The sequence below is a fragment of the Mesocricetus auratus genome, unplaced genomic scaffold, assembly GCF_017639785.1.
Source record: "Mesocricetus auratus isolate SY011 unplaced genomic scaffold, BCM_Maur_2.0 Super-Scaffold_100008, whole genome shotgun sequence".
NCBI lineage: Eukaryota > Metazoa > Chordata > Mammalia > Rodentia > Cricetidae > Mesocricetus > Mesocricetus auratus.
The window spans coordinates 14,496,942-14,514,420 of NW_024429192.1; the positions used below are offsets into that span (position 1 = coordinate 14,496,942).

Here is a 17,479-nt window from a genome sequence, read left to right on the forward strand (position 1 = left end):
AGTATGCAAAGACACCCTACTGTTTTTTATTGCCAGCTTGAAGGCTAGAATAGAGAGTGATCATTCCTAAAAACAGATACAAGCAAATGACACTAAAAATACTCACATAAAATGTTGTGTTTAAATGTGTGTGTGAGTGTGTGTGTGTGTGTGTGTGTAACAGCAATAATAAAATAAGAAGATCCCATGAATTTTAAAGGATATGTGGAAGATCACAGACATTATTAAATGGAAGAGTAAATAATAATATTATATATTCATTTTTAAAGAGAGATGCCTTGTAAAGGGAATATTAGAACTTAGTGGCAAAGTTAAAATGGTTTATAAAGTTTATTATTGATGAATTCCATAGGAAATCAGTTTCTTCTCCATGTCTTAAAATCTAATGTTCAAACTGAGAAAACAACACAATTTACAAAATATACATTATAAGACAATATCGAAGATGTATTCAAGTGCACTATAGAACTGCAACTTTAAACATATGTATAGAAAATACAAACAAAATTTTTGTGGGAAAATTTTAAGAATCAATCAGGCAGCTAGGTGGTGGCATGTGCATTGAACCCCAGCACTCAGGAGACAGAGTCAGGCAGATCTCTGCAAGTTCAAGCCAGTCTGGTCTAAAAAGCTACACAGAGAAAATCTGTCTCAGAAAAAAAAAGAAGAAGAAGAAGCAATCACTCTATTACTGTCAGTGGTCATTGGCATCATGGGTAAATATTGTTGACTATCTCTCAACAAGCAAATTTCTCCCTCACATACACCTTTAAGATCACACAATGCAACTCTTGATGTCTGCAGTCCTTCACTCACTAATAAAAATTATATTTAAATCAAATGATTCCTTTTGCTAAAGGTCAGTGACCCTTCTTTATTTAAACATTAGTGATAGGTTGATTTCATTATAACTTGTTATTAAATGTGATGTGCTAACATTCCTACCTTCAGCAGTTGACCTTCATTGTCAATGTGAAAGCATTAAGAACCATCTACAGGGGTTGAAGAAATGACTCAATGATGAAGAGCATGGACCATTGTTTCATAGGAACCCAATTTGTTCTCCAGATCACTCATAGTGGCTCACAACTATCTAGAACTCCAGGACAAGCAAATTTTACACTCTTTATACACACCAGGCATATATATATATATATATATATATATATATATATATATATAGTCTAGAAGAATACGTAGAGGCAAAATACCTCTGCATAAATTAATTAAAAATAAGTTTTTAAAAAGAAATATTCAGAAAATATCTCTAAGAATATCCATGAGGATTTTTTGAAAGAGCTTCGTGTGCAAAAGGAAGACTCGATAATGTCACATTTGAGTGGTATTATTTCAGGGGCTAGAGTCCAATGTGGATGAAAAGGCCCAGAATAATTGTATATCAGCATTCCTCTCTCTACCTCTTCACTTCTCGCACAAGGTAAACTATGACGCAAATCATCCCTTATTTAACTTTCACTTCACGTGTCAAAGGATGCTGCTTCAAATTTAAACCAGCACACAATGTAACTCAAATATGTGACATTTTACTTGATAAACTTCAGGTATTTTGTCTTTTTGGTGTGGTATAACTTGACACTCATTCAACCTCAGATTGTTTAGTATAATTTCTATCACATGCATTGTTGAAATAATATGGAAAGTTACTAATTCAGTTTTTATATTATGTTTAATGAACCCAAAGATTTAGGATAATGTACCAAGACCAAGTGGGAAGTAGGTTAAAACTAGTCACATAATGAGAAAAGAAAACACTCTTAGGTTGTTAAATCACATTTCAGACAAAATTAAGGTTAAAACTATCAAAATATTTCAAAACACTATGCTTATCATTTAATAAAATAAAACGTTACAAATATCATGTTGAATTTCTGAAATGGAAAAATTAACATTTATCCTTTATATTACAGAGTATAAATTCATTCCTGGCCAATCACTCAGGTCATTGTGACTCATAATGTAATAGGAAATAAGATACAAAATAATAATCAAAGATACTTACACTCCTGTATTTCACAATGTATTCTAAAATAGGAGCCCCTCCGTCATCTTGTTTTGTGATGCTGATTTTAAAACTCTTCCCACTGCTTGGCTGTCCATGTATGGAAGGGGGACTTGGCTCACCTAAGAGGGAACACAAAGTTTCTTCACCAACTCTCACTTCACATGCCGAAGAATGATGCTTCAATATTAAACCAACACCCTATGTAGCTCAAATATATGACATTTATCTTGATTTTCTTTAGATATTTTGCCTTTTTGGTGTGGTATAAATTGATACTCATTCATGAAATAAATTATCAACCTCAGATTGTTTAATATAATTTCTATATTTAGAAAGGGAATTTCCATGTTGTAAAAAGGGGTTCCTTAATAATGACACTGGAATAATGTTCTTATAATAATAGCATTTTGAAATAGTTAAAAAGGAGAAACTACATTCTCATCACTATATTTTAATACACACTGCAATACACTGGATGTATTTATACATACATGTGAAATTTACCTTAAAAATATTAATTTAATATTTTGTTTGTTTCATAAAATTATGTAATGAAAATTAAATAATTTCACTTCACTTCTTCCTCTCTCTCCTGTTGAAAACCATCTCTATCTTTTACGTCTTTCTCAGTGTGTGGCCCACGGAGTTTAACTAGCATGTGAGAGGAAGTTGTTTAATGAAGCAAGAACAACTTGTCAGTGGTTGTAGCACTGAAGGAAAGGACACTCGTCTTCTCAGTATCTGTCCGTTCTCCCTTTGGGAAGGGTAGGACTTTATGAACTCTCACTGTTTATCCATAATGAACGTTAGTTCCTAAACTACTGCTGATAATCTAATCACAGCAACTGAGTATTACTTTATTACAATGTATAATTCATTTTAAAATGAAATATAAAATAATATAGATTCTGTTGTATTGAAATAGATAAAATAATGTCTTCCATTTGTGCAAAATTCAATCAACACATGAATAAACAAATTGCCCCTAATTTTAAAGGACTCACAATTTTGGGGAAAGGTTGGCAATTCAACAATAGCATATTATAAGAAGGGAAGTTTTATAATTCAGAATGAATGAGAAAATGTAAAAAATGAGAGAAGTGGTGTGTGTATTTGTTTGTGTGTATGTGAGAGTATGTGTAGCTGTGCATCTATGTGGATCTCAAAAGCAAAATTTTATTTATATTTCTCTAATGTCATTCACCTACAGCTTACCAACTGTTGGCCAGTGATTAACAAGTATACACCAATCTGTACTTCCAAATCAGTTCTGACCTTACTAACCCACACCACTGAACTTAACCTCTATATGAGTGCTGTTGTTCTCAGCTCAGGTTCTCATGTTTTCAAGGTATAGCAAACACTTTGATGACTGACCCAGAATGGAGATTAATTTCTTAATAATGTACACTGGTGTTTTAAGGACAGGAAAATTGTTCATAGTCTGTAATTGTAGGTGGGCACAAAATTATAAATGTTACCCAGATGATAATCAAGTTGATCAAGTCTCTATTTTAGACAAATTTGAAAACTTCTGGGTGCCCTCAACAGTGGAGACAACCAAAATAAAATGTAGATATCGATGGGAGAAGGAGATATCATCCAGAAGCCCTATTGTCAACTTTCATAAGGAGGAAGTACTGGGTAGGGCTTTATCTAGACTGAAGGTGGAACATTAATGGAGGTATCCTTGGGAATTGTAAGCAAGAAGGGACAATTGAATTCACAGGAGCTGGCATCTAAGATCTGATCAGGACCTGAGATTTTACCTACACAGTAGTCATCCTGGTAAATACTAATGGAAGAATGAAAAGATTGCATTAGAAGAATGGATAAAAGCATCACACGATGGTTTCTGGGAAGCACTAGAAAAATTATTGCTCCAATATAGGTAGTAGGAATTTGTTGTCGTCAGTTTGGTTTCCCTAATAGGTGTCTACAACTGGCAGATTTGTGCCCAGATTTTGCAACAACATTCAGTGATCTTCGGTAAATTTTCTTACATTTCAAAAATGATATGAAGGTAATGCCTTTTAAAATTAAAAAAACTTTACATAAACCCAATAGAATAAAACTCAAAACAGTTACTTTTGAGAAAAAGGCCACAGATGATTATGAACCTCCTGTAGTCACCTTTGTAACCGAATAATTTAGAGTTTGGTGTTTCTCTTTCTTACAGCTCATGTAATTTTTGGGATAATAACTGTGTCTCATTAAAATACACATTACACACAACCATTTTTCTATGAACACAATAATATCTGCAGACATAATCTAATTAATCACTGCAAGTACAAAAGATATCCTAAGAGAAGATTTACTGCTTATACTCCAGCAGGCTATTTCTTTTCTTTCTCAACTTTACAGAAATGCTATTTTTGTAATCCAGAACAGCACTCACTCAGAAAAACTTCAACAGAGAGATAATTCACTTCCCTAAAGTATTGAAATGCCTTACTGCATTTAAAAATCCCATTAAATTTTCAAGAGTTGGATCTGGTGACAGAGAGCAGAGTAGTGCTGATTACTTACGGACTGGCAGTGTCTGGAATATTTCTATTTTACTGTAGTCCCCTTGCCCTTTTCCATTTACAGCTGCAACCCTGATTTCATAAGTCGTATTTGGTTCCAGGCTGCTCAAAACAACCATTGCTAAGAAAAAGAACACAAAAATACACTTACTTTACAGCATTACAATAAGGAAAAGCATTGGATTTATTATAAATTTGGGAGATTAACCACACAGGAAAATACCTGAAAAGAAAAGTAGAAGGTCATATAATGACAATTTGTTAGTAGTCTGCTTTGTCCATTTTATTATAGCTCCCACAAAATACAAAATTTCAATGGCAAAAAATAGCAGTTTCTCTTGGAACACAAACAGAAACTAAAAAAAGTCACTGAATCCCTTTTTTTAATATTTAAAAGATAAAATGAGAGAGATACACTATTTCTTTTGTATGCCTAAGTATCTAATTTATGCCAAGTCACTTATTTCTTCACAATGTAATGGAAATAAGGAGTTCAATCTAGAGTGCCTGGACTTCCAGTGGGAATGTTTCATTCTTGACAGGAAATGTCATGAACTTGAATCTTCAGCAACTGGGGGTCATTCATTTTACAATCTCAGAATGAATTAAATCAGGTCAAATTTTAGCTTATGCCACTCTCCACACTTACATTTTTATTGTAATTTATTATCCAATATATACTCTACCTAACCTGGGTTTACAATCATACAGTTAAAAACTGGAGAGCTCAAAATGTACAAAAACACATCTCAACAGAAACCTGTGGTAATACATGCCAAGCCCCATGATTTCACACATAATTTTGAATATAACTCCAGGTTTTATGTCACTGTCTGTGCAGAATTTTTCTTTTATTTTCTCCCTAATTTAGCTGTCGAAATTCTATCATTTTGTCTAGGTAATACTAATTATATTTGACAGGAAAAATCTAATGGAGACACAATCTCACAGCAAACTCCTTGTTTTTATGTTACGATTGCCAAAAATTGGACAAATGATTTTAATTTGAACAATCTAGTGGGAATGGTACCTCTTGGTTATATTCAATCAAGTCAAGGTTCTTTATACTACAACCAGTCACACTCAAAGTTAAATTCATAAGAGAATACTATGGTTAGTCATAAATGAATAAATTATCCTCAGAGAAGACAAAATTTATAAAGCTATAGGTTTTAAATGGGATGGAAACTTCATATACTTTATTTAATATAATTCATAATTTTAGGTAGAAGTAAGTTTCAAGGTATAGTACAGTTATCATTCCTTTACCTAAAATACAGAATACATTATGTAAATTTCCTAAGAGCAGGTAATTTTTAATGTCAATGCATAATCCACAGGTCAACTAGAGATTATTTTTACAATTTTTAATCTGATTAACCTATAACAATTGTAAAGACTAACAGAGTATTAAGTGACAGTTTTGAACAATCACATAGTGCATAATGCAATAACAAAAGTAAAAGAAATCTAATTCTCAAAAAATTAATTATTTTGTAATGAAATCTTCAAAATCCTTTCTTCTAACTTCCTACCTTTAAAAACACCATGAATATTCACTAAAATCAGCAGAAAGGATACACTCAATTTCATTATGTGAATATAAAATTAAATACTTTGGACAACACATTACCAGTCACTGTCTCAGATCCTGATGAATGATACTAATTTTAATGAAGGCAATTGACATAGTGAAACACTTGCTTGGATAGCAAGAAACATTCTGAGTTTAAATATAAGATGTCAGAGCACACTAAGACTTGTAGTGTTTTCAGGGATTACTCCCCGAATAAAGCAGCATGGTAATCAATGAATAATTAATATGAACCCCACAATAAACATTTGAATAAATAGGTCAATTCTTAGATGAGTGTAGTTATATAGTTTTTCAAGTGGTAAAGAAACATGGCTAAAATTAAATATAGGATATAGATAAAGGTTACAATTATATTGCTCATGAGGAGGGCACCTTCTTAATATACTATTAACAATTCCATAGATTATCACTAACATAACACCATAAATATGAACTTAAAAGGACAACAATAGTTGTTCAGTGGTGGACAGGGAACTCCACACGACCTGAATTTTACGAAATAACTACAGGCAGGTAACAAACGCTGAGGGCAGAAGTTGTCTTCCACATGGAAGGGCACACTAGTTGGTTAACCAAAACCGATTGTCAGCCCTGAAAAGAGGCACTTAATAAATATTGTACAGATAGAGCATGTCATAGTTATGTACTTAGGAATATATATGTAAGTAAAAACAAGTAATAAAAAGGGGGGGTCATGGATATGAAAGAGAGCAAAGAGATATATGGTGGGGTTGGAGGGAGGAAAAGGAATGAAAACTGATGTGGTTATATTATAATCTCAAAAACAAAAAAATTAAACATTCACTATATTTTACTTATTTTGTTATTTAATACATATTGAGTCATAATTATATTTAACTCAATAACAATGTATAATTATTACATAATGAATAGAACTTAATATATTTGAAAGAAAAAATGAGTAAACTCTATAAATTTAAAGAAGGCAAAACATGTATTAATTCCTCAAAGCACTAATGAATTAGTTCTCTGGACAATCAACATGATCCATGCAGCACTGGCCTTCAACCACATTCTTTTCATTCTGATAGAACAAGGATGCTGCCACAGAGGAGCTCATGGGAGACCTGTGCTTTAACTAATCAACATATTTGAAGTATCACAGTATTGACGTGTGTGGGGACTGCTGAAAGAAGCCATGTCATTATGGTTTGGCCTCATCATCCGATGGGATTCACTAACTCTCTTAAACAGACTGTTGATAGATTGTTAATAAATACTCTAAAATTAAACATCAGAGTAAAAAAAGCATAAAATTACGTCAAAAGCAAAGACAGTTGAAAAGATTGCTTTTGGTGAAAGAGTTACCATAATTTTGTTTTGTTGTTTAAATGAGTCTATCATTTGCATGCCATGAAAGAGAGCAAAATAAAAAAATATAAAAACTGTTCATCTTTGTGTTTCATTAGCTAAATATCATACATTATTAGAAATTAGAACTATTTTAAAATGTCCTAATGAATACTAGTGAGCATTTACATAGATGATTTTTATTTGTGTAAGAATGCAGTTACAAATGAGACATTATATAGATGCTTCCTCCACAGGCAACAAAGTTGGACAGCTACGAAATCTTCCCCATTTCTATGATAAAAATATGCTGCTGACAGAATCATCATGAAGACATGCAGAAGACAATTTCACGTCCATTTTAATCAGGGCAACCAAGAAAGTTCATATTCCTTGTCTTGGAAAGCTAGCAAGAAAGAAGAGCAACAGAGTTTAATCTTACAGTAAAGTTCCCTATGACTCAGAATTGTACAGATGTTTTAAATCTAGAGATCTATTTTTAATAATTTTGGTTAAAATTTGTAAGAGCTAAGCTAGTGAATTATCATACTATGTAATGAAAGAAAATCTTTGGTTTTGTACCGAAACCATAAATCCAAGTAATATGGAATGTATACATATTACTTGACTGTGCATTTCCAGCAAAATCTCCCCCTCCTAGGTGTTACCTTTTATCAGGCATTTTATAGGGAGACAGAAGCCATGGATGTCTGACTAACTAGCAATGGGAACCTACTTCTTTAGTTATATGATACACAATGAAGTTGATTTTGCATATTTTATCACATTAACCTGTTCTGCTCTATAGATCAGAGCATATCATGGTGACTTAGTGTACTGAGTTTCACATCAGCGCATTTGCAGACAAGAAGCAAAAATGGTCAAAATATGCTCTCCAATACTTTTGCAATGCTGAGCTTAAACACTCAGGGGCAAGGGAATAATAGGAGGATCTATAGAAATTTATCAAAATTACAGGAACTATATATGAAAGCCAATATAAGACAAGTCAGTTTGTTTTCAAGCCCTGTCTTATAAAAGCTTCCTCTAATAATCCTTATTCTGATTATAAACTTTTTGTGAAACTAGAGATTATTTTCTCACATAGAAAGAGCTGCATAAATGGTTCACATAAAGTGGGAAAAAGGAATATATTGCAGGGAAAGTAATGCCTGAATCTGTAATTTGACTTGCCTTCCTAAAAAGGAGGATATTGGCCTTAAACCATCCATAATTTTGTGGCATATTAGCAAACACAGCATTTCTGAACTCCTAAGGTGGAGACTGAAAGCAAACCACCACTTGAAAAATGCAAAGCTGCCCACTCTGTAAGAGAATTGTACCTCAGACTATGAAGTTAGTTAACAGATTTATTCCCTTCCATGTGCCCACACAATTGGACAATAGAACTATGGACTGATGTGTGGGATGGCTTCTTGCCCTATAATTTATTAGAAATTCAAAAGCAAAAATTACATTTTTGTGTAACTAGATTAAAAACTACTATGTCTAAGGACAAATGGTATACATGAATGCATATCCCTGCAACCTTAAGTCAGCATGACTTAGAAGTCCTACATTCCTTTGTTAGCTACAAGTTTTGTTAAGAAGCAGTTTTCCTTCCATAATTTAATGTTTTAGTTGATTGAAATATGGTTGAGTTTCTTAAATAACCATTGGCTATAACTGCAAAATTCTAGCTAAAAGTGCACTTTAAAATAATGGTACTTAAGTTGGCTCATGAAAGAAAGGCATGAACTTTTTAAAATCATGGTTTTACAACCACGGAAAATAATAGAAAAGGAAAAACTGAAATTAGACTCTCCTTTCAGGAGGTATCAAATTTTAGTACTGGGAGTTATGTAAGGTTTTGTGTATTTAGATACAAATAAGTCATATTCCTTTAACTATCAACAGACACAGAGTTTCCAGATATTTATAGCCTTTGGAGAAACAAAAATGATTGAGGAAACTAATTAAAATAAGCAGACATCTACAGAATGATTCAAATTATATATGTAACCTTCAATTTTTGTATCCTGGATTACTGCCGTGGCTTACCTGGATTCAGTGTAAGATGAGATGTCCCTCAGGCTAGCACTATAGCATCACTGCTCTTAAATGGGAGAGATGAGTTTGCCAAGAACTTTTCAAAACGCATGAGAAATCATAAAGTACGGATGAGGTAGAATTGCACAACAGGTTACCTGGCTATTAATCTCCTCACAGAGATCAATAATTTCATGGAATTATGAAGTTTTCCTGTCAATATTCAGTTTTTACTATGTGAACTAAAGAAGTCAAAGCAGACACTTTTAATATGTTTAATATATTATGACCCTTTATAAGAATTTGCAAGACCTGATTTGTAATGAAGATACATTTATTTTACTCTTTCTATCACTAACGCTAAAATTATAGTATTTTGACTGAGTAATAATTTCACAGCTAATTCATATCATGGTGTATTTTTAAGAAAAATACATAAACATATATACTTATTTAAAGTCAAATTTTTCTCTTAGTTTTGAAATTTAAATTAGCGTTTCGTTTAAATTTTAGGCTTCCAATATATTTTAAAAATCCATCTCATCATTCTAGGAAGCATTTTGAAGATAGGTGTCAGTATACATAACCTCTGTTACATATACATTGATATACATAACTTTATTGTAGTTTTATTTATAAAAATTCACTAAGCATATATTTTAAAAAAGAATAGAAAAAAAATCTACTCCTTCCGAATTTTGATTTCTTGCAATACTTCCTATATTGTGGATGCTTTTTTTCCCACATAAGTGTAAGTTACATACATAACAATTTAAGATTGAATTTTAGTCATAATGTTTTCCTAGGACATACAATTGTCACATGGCAGTGACTGAAGGATAAAAATATCCATCTTCTGAAAACTTTGATTTATAAGTTTCATCAAACTACAAAGGTGCTAAGTACTTCATATTTAATCACCCTTTGCATGAAGGAAAACATTATCATTCCAATTAATCACTCCGACTTATCATAACAACAATGATACCAACATTAAGGAAGCATGTTTAGGAGGAATACACAAATTCAACCTACAGGAAATTTAAGTTTGATGTCTTTATATTTTGAATTGATTTAGGAATAAATTTTACAACTGATACATTGAACCCAAGTTATTAGAAGATAAAATGCTTTATTTGAGTTTCTGTGTTCTCATTAGACTAAACAACATAATCCATGCCGGCAATCTTCATTAAATACCTAACCTTCTGAATTGAATTTAAATCAGAATTTCCGTTTATTTGCTATCTAATTTTCTCTTTGACAATATCATACATATATTCAGTGAATTCTTCTTATTCTTCCTGCAACTTCATCTATCTCCCTCTATGCTTACCACACCACCCTTCTCTCTACTAGTCCCTTTTCTACATTAATGTAGTTTGTTTTGTTTGGAGGCCCATCGATTTTAACCACAGCAATATGATTCAAAATTATCTACTAAATCTTGGGGGGATTACCATTTGTTACACAACATTGCTGGAGCACATTAGAAGCAAAGGTCAAATGCAAAAAAAAGGAAAAATGAGAGAGACAGAGAGAGAGAGAGAGAGAGAGAGAGAGAGAGAGAGAGAGAGAGAGAGAGAGAGAGAGAGAGAGAGAGAGAGAGAGAGAGAGAGAGAGAGAGAGAGAGAGAGAGAGAGAGAGAGAGAGAGAGAGAGAGATTCTTATTCTTGGCAGGTCCCACAATCTGATTAATATAGGTTTGATTCTTAGAGATCACTGAGAAAAAAAGACTTCCCACCAATTTCTGGGTGATTGAAATTCTGAAAAACTTATTCTATCACTTCTAACTATTGAATCAATTATGTAATTTTAGTTTCATTCAAAATTCATAATCAGATCTCAAAGTAATGATATAGGAAGAATCATTGCTCCTGCATTTACATTTTCTATTGTGCACTATATTAAACCAGAGAGTCCCACTAGAATAGTGATTGAGAACAGTAACATTTAAAAAAATAAAACTTGGGCCAGGCGGTGGTAGCACATGCCTTTAATCCCAGCACTCGGGAGGCAGAGGCAGGTAGATCTCTGTGAGTTCGAGGCCAGGCTGGACCAACAGCCTCCAAAACAATACAGAGAAACCCTGTCTCGTAAAACCAAATAAATAAATAAATAAATAAATAAATAAATAAATAAATAAATAAACTGGAACAGGAAACCTAAAGGACATACTGGGAAGAAGTCAGTTTGACCATCCAACTACACTGTGTTTTGAGGAAAAGAAAGGGAAAAGATATGAAAGCCACACTGTAATTGAACTGTTCTGTCAAATAGAGTTGAAAGAAAGGTATGAAAATACCTTAAAATGAAAAGTTTATTCCTCCATCCACTATGAGCACAAGACCCAGAGAAGAGCAGAGCCGTATGGACAACTTATGAGAGCTGACAGGATGTGAAACTCATTGGAGGACAGCAAATATATACTGAAGCAAAGACCCAAATCCTGGCTGCCTCCTTCATCCCTGGTCAGACAAACATAATTACCTGTCATTGCGAAAACTACTGTGGGTAAGACTGCATCCTCCACTCAGACAAGGAAATCTGTATCCAATTAATATATTCAGGAAACAGCATCTGGCTGTGTGGCAAGTGTTCATTGGTAATATTAATTTCAAAGGATAAAAATCTTCAAAGGGAGGGATGATCCATTCTGATTTTTTTTTCAGAAAACCTGCAGGCACCGCTCTAATAAGACACTGTGTATTGACCAGAACATTCAAAAAGGCTTATACTAGAGAAGAAGAAATGTAAATGGGCAGTGATTCTACCTGTGAAGCTCAATTCAAGAGATGACTCTAGCAAGAATGATATCATCTCTGAAGAAATTAGTATGACAATTTGTTTATTTGTCTGTGTGTTGACAGAGTCTTACTCTGTAGCCCTCAAAACCTGGAAAACTGGATATGTAGTGCATGCTAGCCTCAAATTCAAAGAGTTGCATTTGTTTCTGCTTTCCAAGTGCTATATGAAAGGTGTGCTCTACCGCGTCAGCAAGGAAAGTTTTTTTGTGAGATGATTTTTTTTAACTTTTATTTCAATTCATTTTAGTTTTATCTTAAAGGCATGTTTATTCATTGTTGTTGGGCAATGTAAACTGGTTTAGCCACTTTAGAAGTCAGTCTTTGAGGCTCCACAAAATGCTATGGGTAGAGTTAGAAAGGTTTAAAAATGAGACTAGGATATATGTTGGGAAATGGATATAACTGAAATTTATAGTGCATAATTTAACCCAGGTCATAATCACAAACATCACATGGTCAACTCATGTGGCTCTTAACTACAAATTCTTAGAGTAATGTGTATCTTTGAGTCGCTAAAGGTTATAGTGTCAAAAATGTTAAAAAATAAGTAAACAGAAGACTCAAGGATAACAGATGGAAGAAGCTTAAGAAAGATGAGTTTGGATTCTGGGATATGATTTAGCAGTCAAGAGCATTGGCTGTTCTCCTGGAGGTCCTGAGTTCAGTTCCTGTCACCCACAACTACCTGTAATGAAATCTGACATCATATTCTGACTTGCAGGTCTATATTCAGACAGAACATTGTATACATAACATATAAAAAAGAAAGGTAAGGTATCAGAATTCTTTAGGTATAAAAACTTAGAGGACATGTCAAAGTCTGATTAGGAAGAGAGGTACAATGAAGAATAGAAAAGAGGAAGACAAAGATAGGATATTCAAAATTAAGGGTACAAAGAAAGCTATGGAAAGCTAATACTTTATAAGCTTAAAAAACAAAATAAAAAGGTTTGAAGAGACAAACCCATGGATGGATAATCCTCCTCTAAGAAGCTGAGAGTTAAACAGTAAAAATCACACTCTTAGGTGTAGGATTCGTTGTTGCTCACTGAAACCCACAAAGGCCCCTACAATACAGGCTACGGCCATTACTTTGGCTGGTACATCTAAAATTGATGGTAAGACCTTATTGCTAAAGTACAGTGGTTCCTTGCTCCCTACCGTCTATCTTCCACAGTGCAAGGTGCTCCTATGCAGACTGCAAGGGAGGAGTCATCAACAGTCTTGTCCATCTGTGAAAGTTGCAACTTACCATAGTGAAGGTAACCATCTGCTTTGTGATTGGATTTATGACCCACACCAAAGGAAGAAAAGCATGCCTAGTCATATAAATCTGTACAACATCACAAGATTGATGGAAAAATCAATGAATGTCATGTTTGGTTGATATTCCTAGGTGGCCCATCCTGTTCTGAAGGAAAAGGGGGAGCATTGGATATTGGAGTGAGGGGAGGTGGACTTGGAGGAGAGGAGGAAAGGGGAACTGGATAGGGATGTAAATCTGAGAGATAAATAATTCTTTTTTAAAAAAGGGAAATAGATCTAAGAATGTGATCAGATAGCTTCAGAGGCCTAAAATAAGCTTCCACCAATACTACTGCACATTTATCTGTGGTGTACTTACTAACATATTTTAAAGTTGCCTTGTTTTATGACATCCATTGTTCTCTTAAACTATAAAACCCTAATGAAACTTCTTCCACATTGAAATGTGAATTTGTGTAAGTTCAATTAATGTTTCTGGGCCATGGTCACTCAAAATGGCTCCAGAATAGACTATCTCTTATTCCATTTAAGTTGAGATCTGTGATTTTCATGTTTATCCTGTGGAATTCAGGAGCTCATAGCAGCTGGGTTATTTTCAGAAGATCAAGCCATCCAATATGTATCATATATGTATATATTACATACATACTCAACATACAAATCTACATGAGCTTGAAAATATGCATTCTCACTTAAACACACAGACACACATACCCTCAGACACATATATACACAGACAAACACATAGACACAAAGACACAAACACACAGCACAAAACACACACAGATGCATACACACAGAGCTATACATATATCCACACAGACTCACAGAGACACACAGACAAAGACAGACAGACAAATACGCACACATACATACACGGTGAAAATTAGAAAGTGGTGCTAGGAGAAATGAACCTGCAAAGCAGAAGAAAGATGAATATGGAAAAAGAAGGCAAGAGGTAAAAAATGCCCAAATACATTATATTCTTATCTACGATTACTGTACAACATTAAGTAATATATTTAATAAATTATGGGGTAAGAAATTCTATGGCAAAACATCTGCTTTCATAGGTTATTCCATATTAGTATTTCATGCAAACTAAAATTATTCCACTTACTAAAACTCTTACAATACCTCTAAAGGTCATAGAGAACAAATAAAGCCTGGTATTTAGGCTAAGAGAATTAATGTCTTCAAATAACACTTCCAATAGTTACAAAGATTACATTTTGGAAAATGAGGAGTAATGAAATAATCATGTTACTAAAGTTTTCAGTTGGGACATTTTGAAGATGTCATTACTGTAGTCAGAAACTTTACTTCTCCTCAATGGCAATGGTGCTCTCTTTAAAAAGACAATGATTGAGTGGAAGATTATGTGGAGTGTGGGGAGGAAATCATGCAATCTAATTTGTTGTACCAATTTGTAATGCAGATATAAAAAGCTTCAAATTCTCCCTCATGAAATTCACTTGTGTTTAGTGGAGCTTAATAAAATGCAAAGGAGAATAAATTACTAATAATAATTGGTATCCAAAGGCAAATGTGTGATAATTTCCTCCTATACCTAGAAAAGGAAAACCTGTATCAAGCCTATGAAAATGCAAATAATGTCACTAACCACCTGCTTAATGACAAGGGCAACTGCAACCTGTTTCTCTTACATAATTCATTTTCTATTTATTAAGAAATTTGAATACTTGATGTCTGCTGAACAGCAACAGAACAGGTGTTTCCAACTGAAAGCCTAGCTGTTTTAAAGCTGTTTGCATCTAAAAGAACATGAGGGCAGATCCCTACACTGAGCCTTTCAAACTCTCAAGCACATTTTTTGAGGCTCAAAGGTCACAATGTTTAAACTTTTCAAGGAGAATAGTATCTTTTTGAATACCAGAAATTCAGGGGATTTTTAATAACAGTGGAGAATTATTGCTCTTGGAAGCTGAGATGGAGCTTGGCTGACATTCATCAAATTTAGAATTACTACTCAGCCCTGAGATGCATGGTCTCCTGAGCACAATGAACTTTATGGATGTTGTCATGACGCCACATACATTAGTTGCACCTATATATGAGATCATTATGTTTAAGTAATTTCATGTGATTAAAGAATTGTGTGTTTTGCTTTTATTGACTTTAGCATGACTTATAGGTATTGTATCATTAGACATTAAAATTTTATCTTCATTCAATAATTGAGTGATTAAACAAGTATGCTTTTATGTGTGTCTATCTGTGAGTATGTCTATGTACATGTTTATAAAAAGTCAAAAACACATTTTATTATGTATTGTTAAGACACCTTGGTAGCACCAATGATATTTTAATATCATAATACATTTTAAAATCCAGAAGAAGTATCCAAATAATGTGAATTATTGTTATTGGACCCCCATAATTTGAAGAATGACAACTGCTATCGTTATCGTATTTAAGGCTTGATCCATGAGAGGAAGCATTCCTGGTACTGGAAATCTGGCCAGGAACTCAGGGTTTGGAGGTCACTAATACTTCATTAAATCAACAAAGAATCATCTTTACTCCACAGATTAATGCATATATCAGACCTTATTCACGGACTTTCTTTGCATAATAGGTGGTGGATTATGTTGAAACTCACAACTGGTCGAAGTTCAGAGAATATGTGACGGCCGAGTTCTCAGTCAGAAATGGCAAAGCTATATCATACCTGGTCCTAAGGCTCACGACCATCATGGAAAAGAGACAAAAGGACTCTAAGATTCAGACATAAGTGAGGATCTAAGGAAAATTTGTCTTCTGCACATGACAGACAACCACACTCCCGAAGTGGTGATACCTGAATGATAATGATGCTTTGGGTTTAGAGTAAAACCTGCCAAAGTCATCATTTTAGTATGGAGTGGGAAGGAGTTCATGAACTACCACTCTGACCTGAGAAGCTGAATATAGTTGATCGTTACTGTGGGAGGGAAGTCAATTTTCAGTAAAGGTATTTCTTTCTAATAGGTTGTAGGTTGACCTCACTTCTGGTATATAGTTCCACACCCAGAAGTAGTATATCCATATTACAGACTGAAGTTGATGTGTTCACACACACACACACACACACACACACACACACACACACACACACACACAAGGACCCAAAATTGAGGATAGGAGGTGGGATGGATTCTGGATAGGTTGGGGTAAAGTTCAAGCTTAAAATAGAGAAAATATATTTTATGAAACTCTTGGACTTAATAAAATATTTTTAAATTAAATTCCATTTCATTTTCACTGAGATCATTTAACCACCTTCATATTTGCTATGTCAAAAATGAAGCTGGCATCTTCTTTCCAAGCACTGGTTCTCAGAAATTCATTGAAGTAGATTATGAATTCATATTTTCTACTTTCTATGACAAATTTTATGTTTTATGTAAAAGATAGAGGAAAAATCATGTATAAGTGTGAAGTTTCAGCAAGGCTTCATCTGTGAAACGATTTCTAATTTTCTTTTGGTTTTCTGAGACAGGGTTTCTCTGTATTATTTTGGAGGCTTCCCTGGACCTCGCTCTGTAGACCTGGCTAGCCTCAAACTCACAGAGATCTGCCTGCCTCTGCCTCCTGAGTTCCAGAGATTAAAGGTGTGCGCCACCAACACCCAACTCCATTGCTAATTTTGAATATCAATAGTGAATATAAAATTCTGTACAAGGACTCTAGCGAAGGAAGACACTCCAATGTAAATATAATCCACAACTGAATAGTGAAAATAATTTACGTTTCTCAAACTTTCATTGCATGTACTTACTGTAATAGAAAAAATCATAATCTCCATAATTAGAATTATTAAAGAGTCAATATATTGGTAATTATTTAAATTTTTATTGTATATGAAATTTAAGGTGCATTTTTAGAGTATCCT

At 33.7% G+C, this 17,479-nt stretch overlaps 1 protein-coding gene across 2 annotated transcripts in view; it reads right to left on the reverse strand.

Moving 5' to 3' along the window:
• Nucleotides 1-17,479, reverse strand: part of Ncam2 (neural cell adhesion molecule 2) — a 390,993-nt gene that overhangs the window by 43,001 nt on the left and 330,513 nt on the right. For both annotated transcript variants that reach the window (XM_005068205.3, XM_005068206.4), the window contains exons 13-14: nt 4,556-4,675; nt 2,021-2,142 (exon numbers count right to left, since the gene is read on the reverse strand). In XM_005068205.3, the coding sequence (XP_005068262.2) occupies nt 2,021-2,142; nt 4,556-4,675 (242 nt within the window). The remainder of the gene's footprint in view (nt 1-2,020; nt 2,143-4,555; nt 4,676-17,479) is intronic.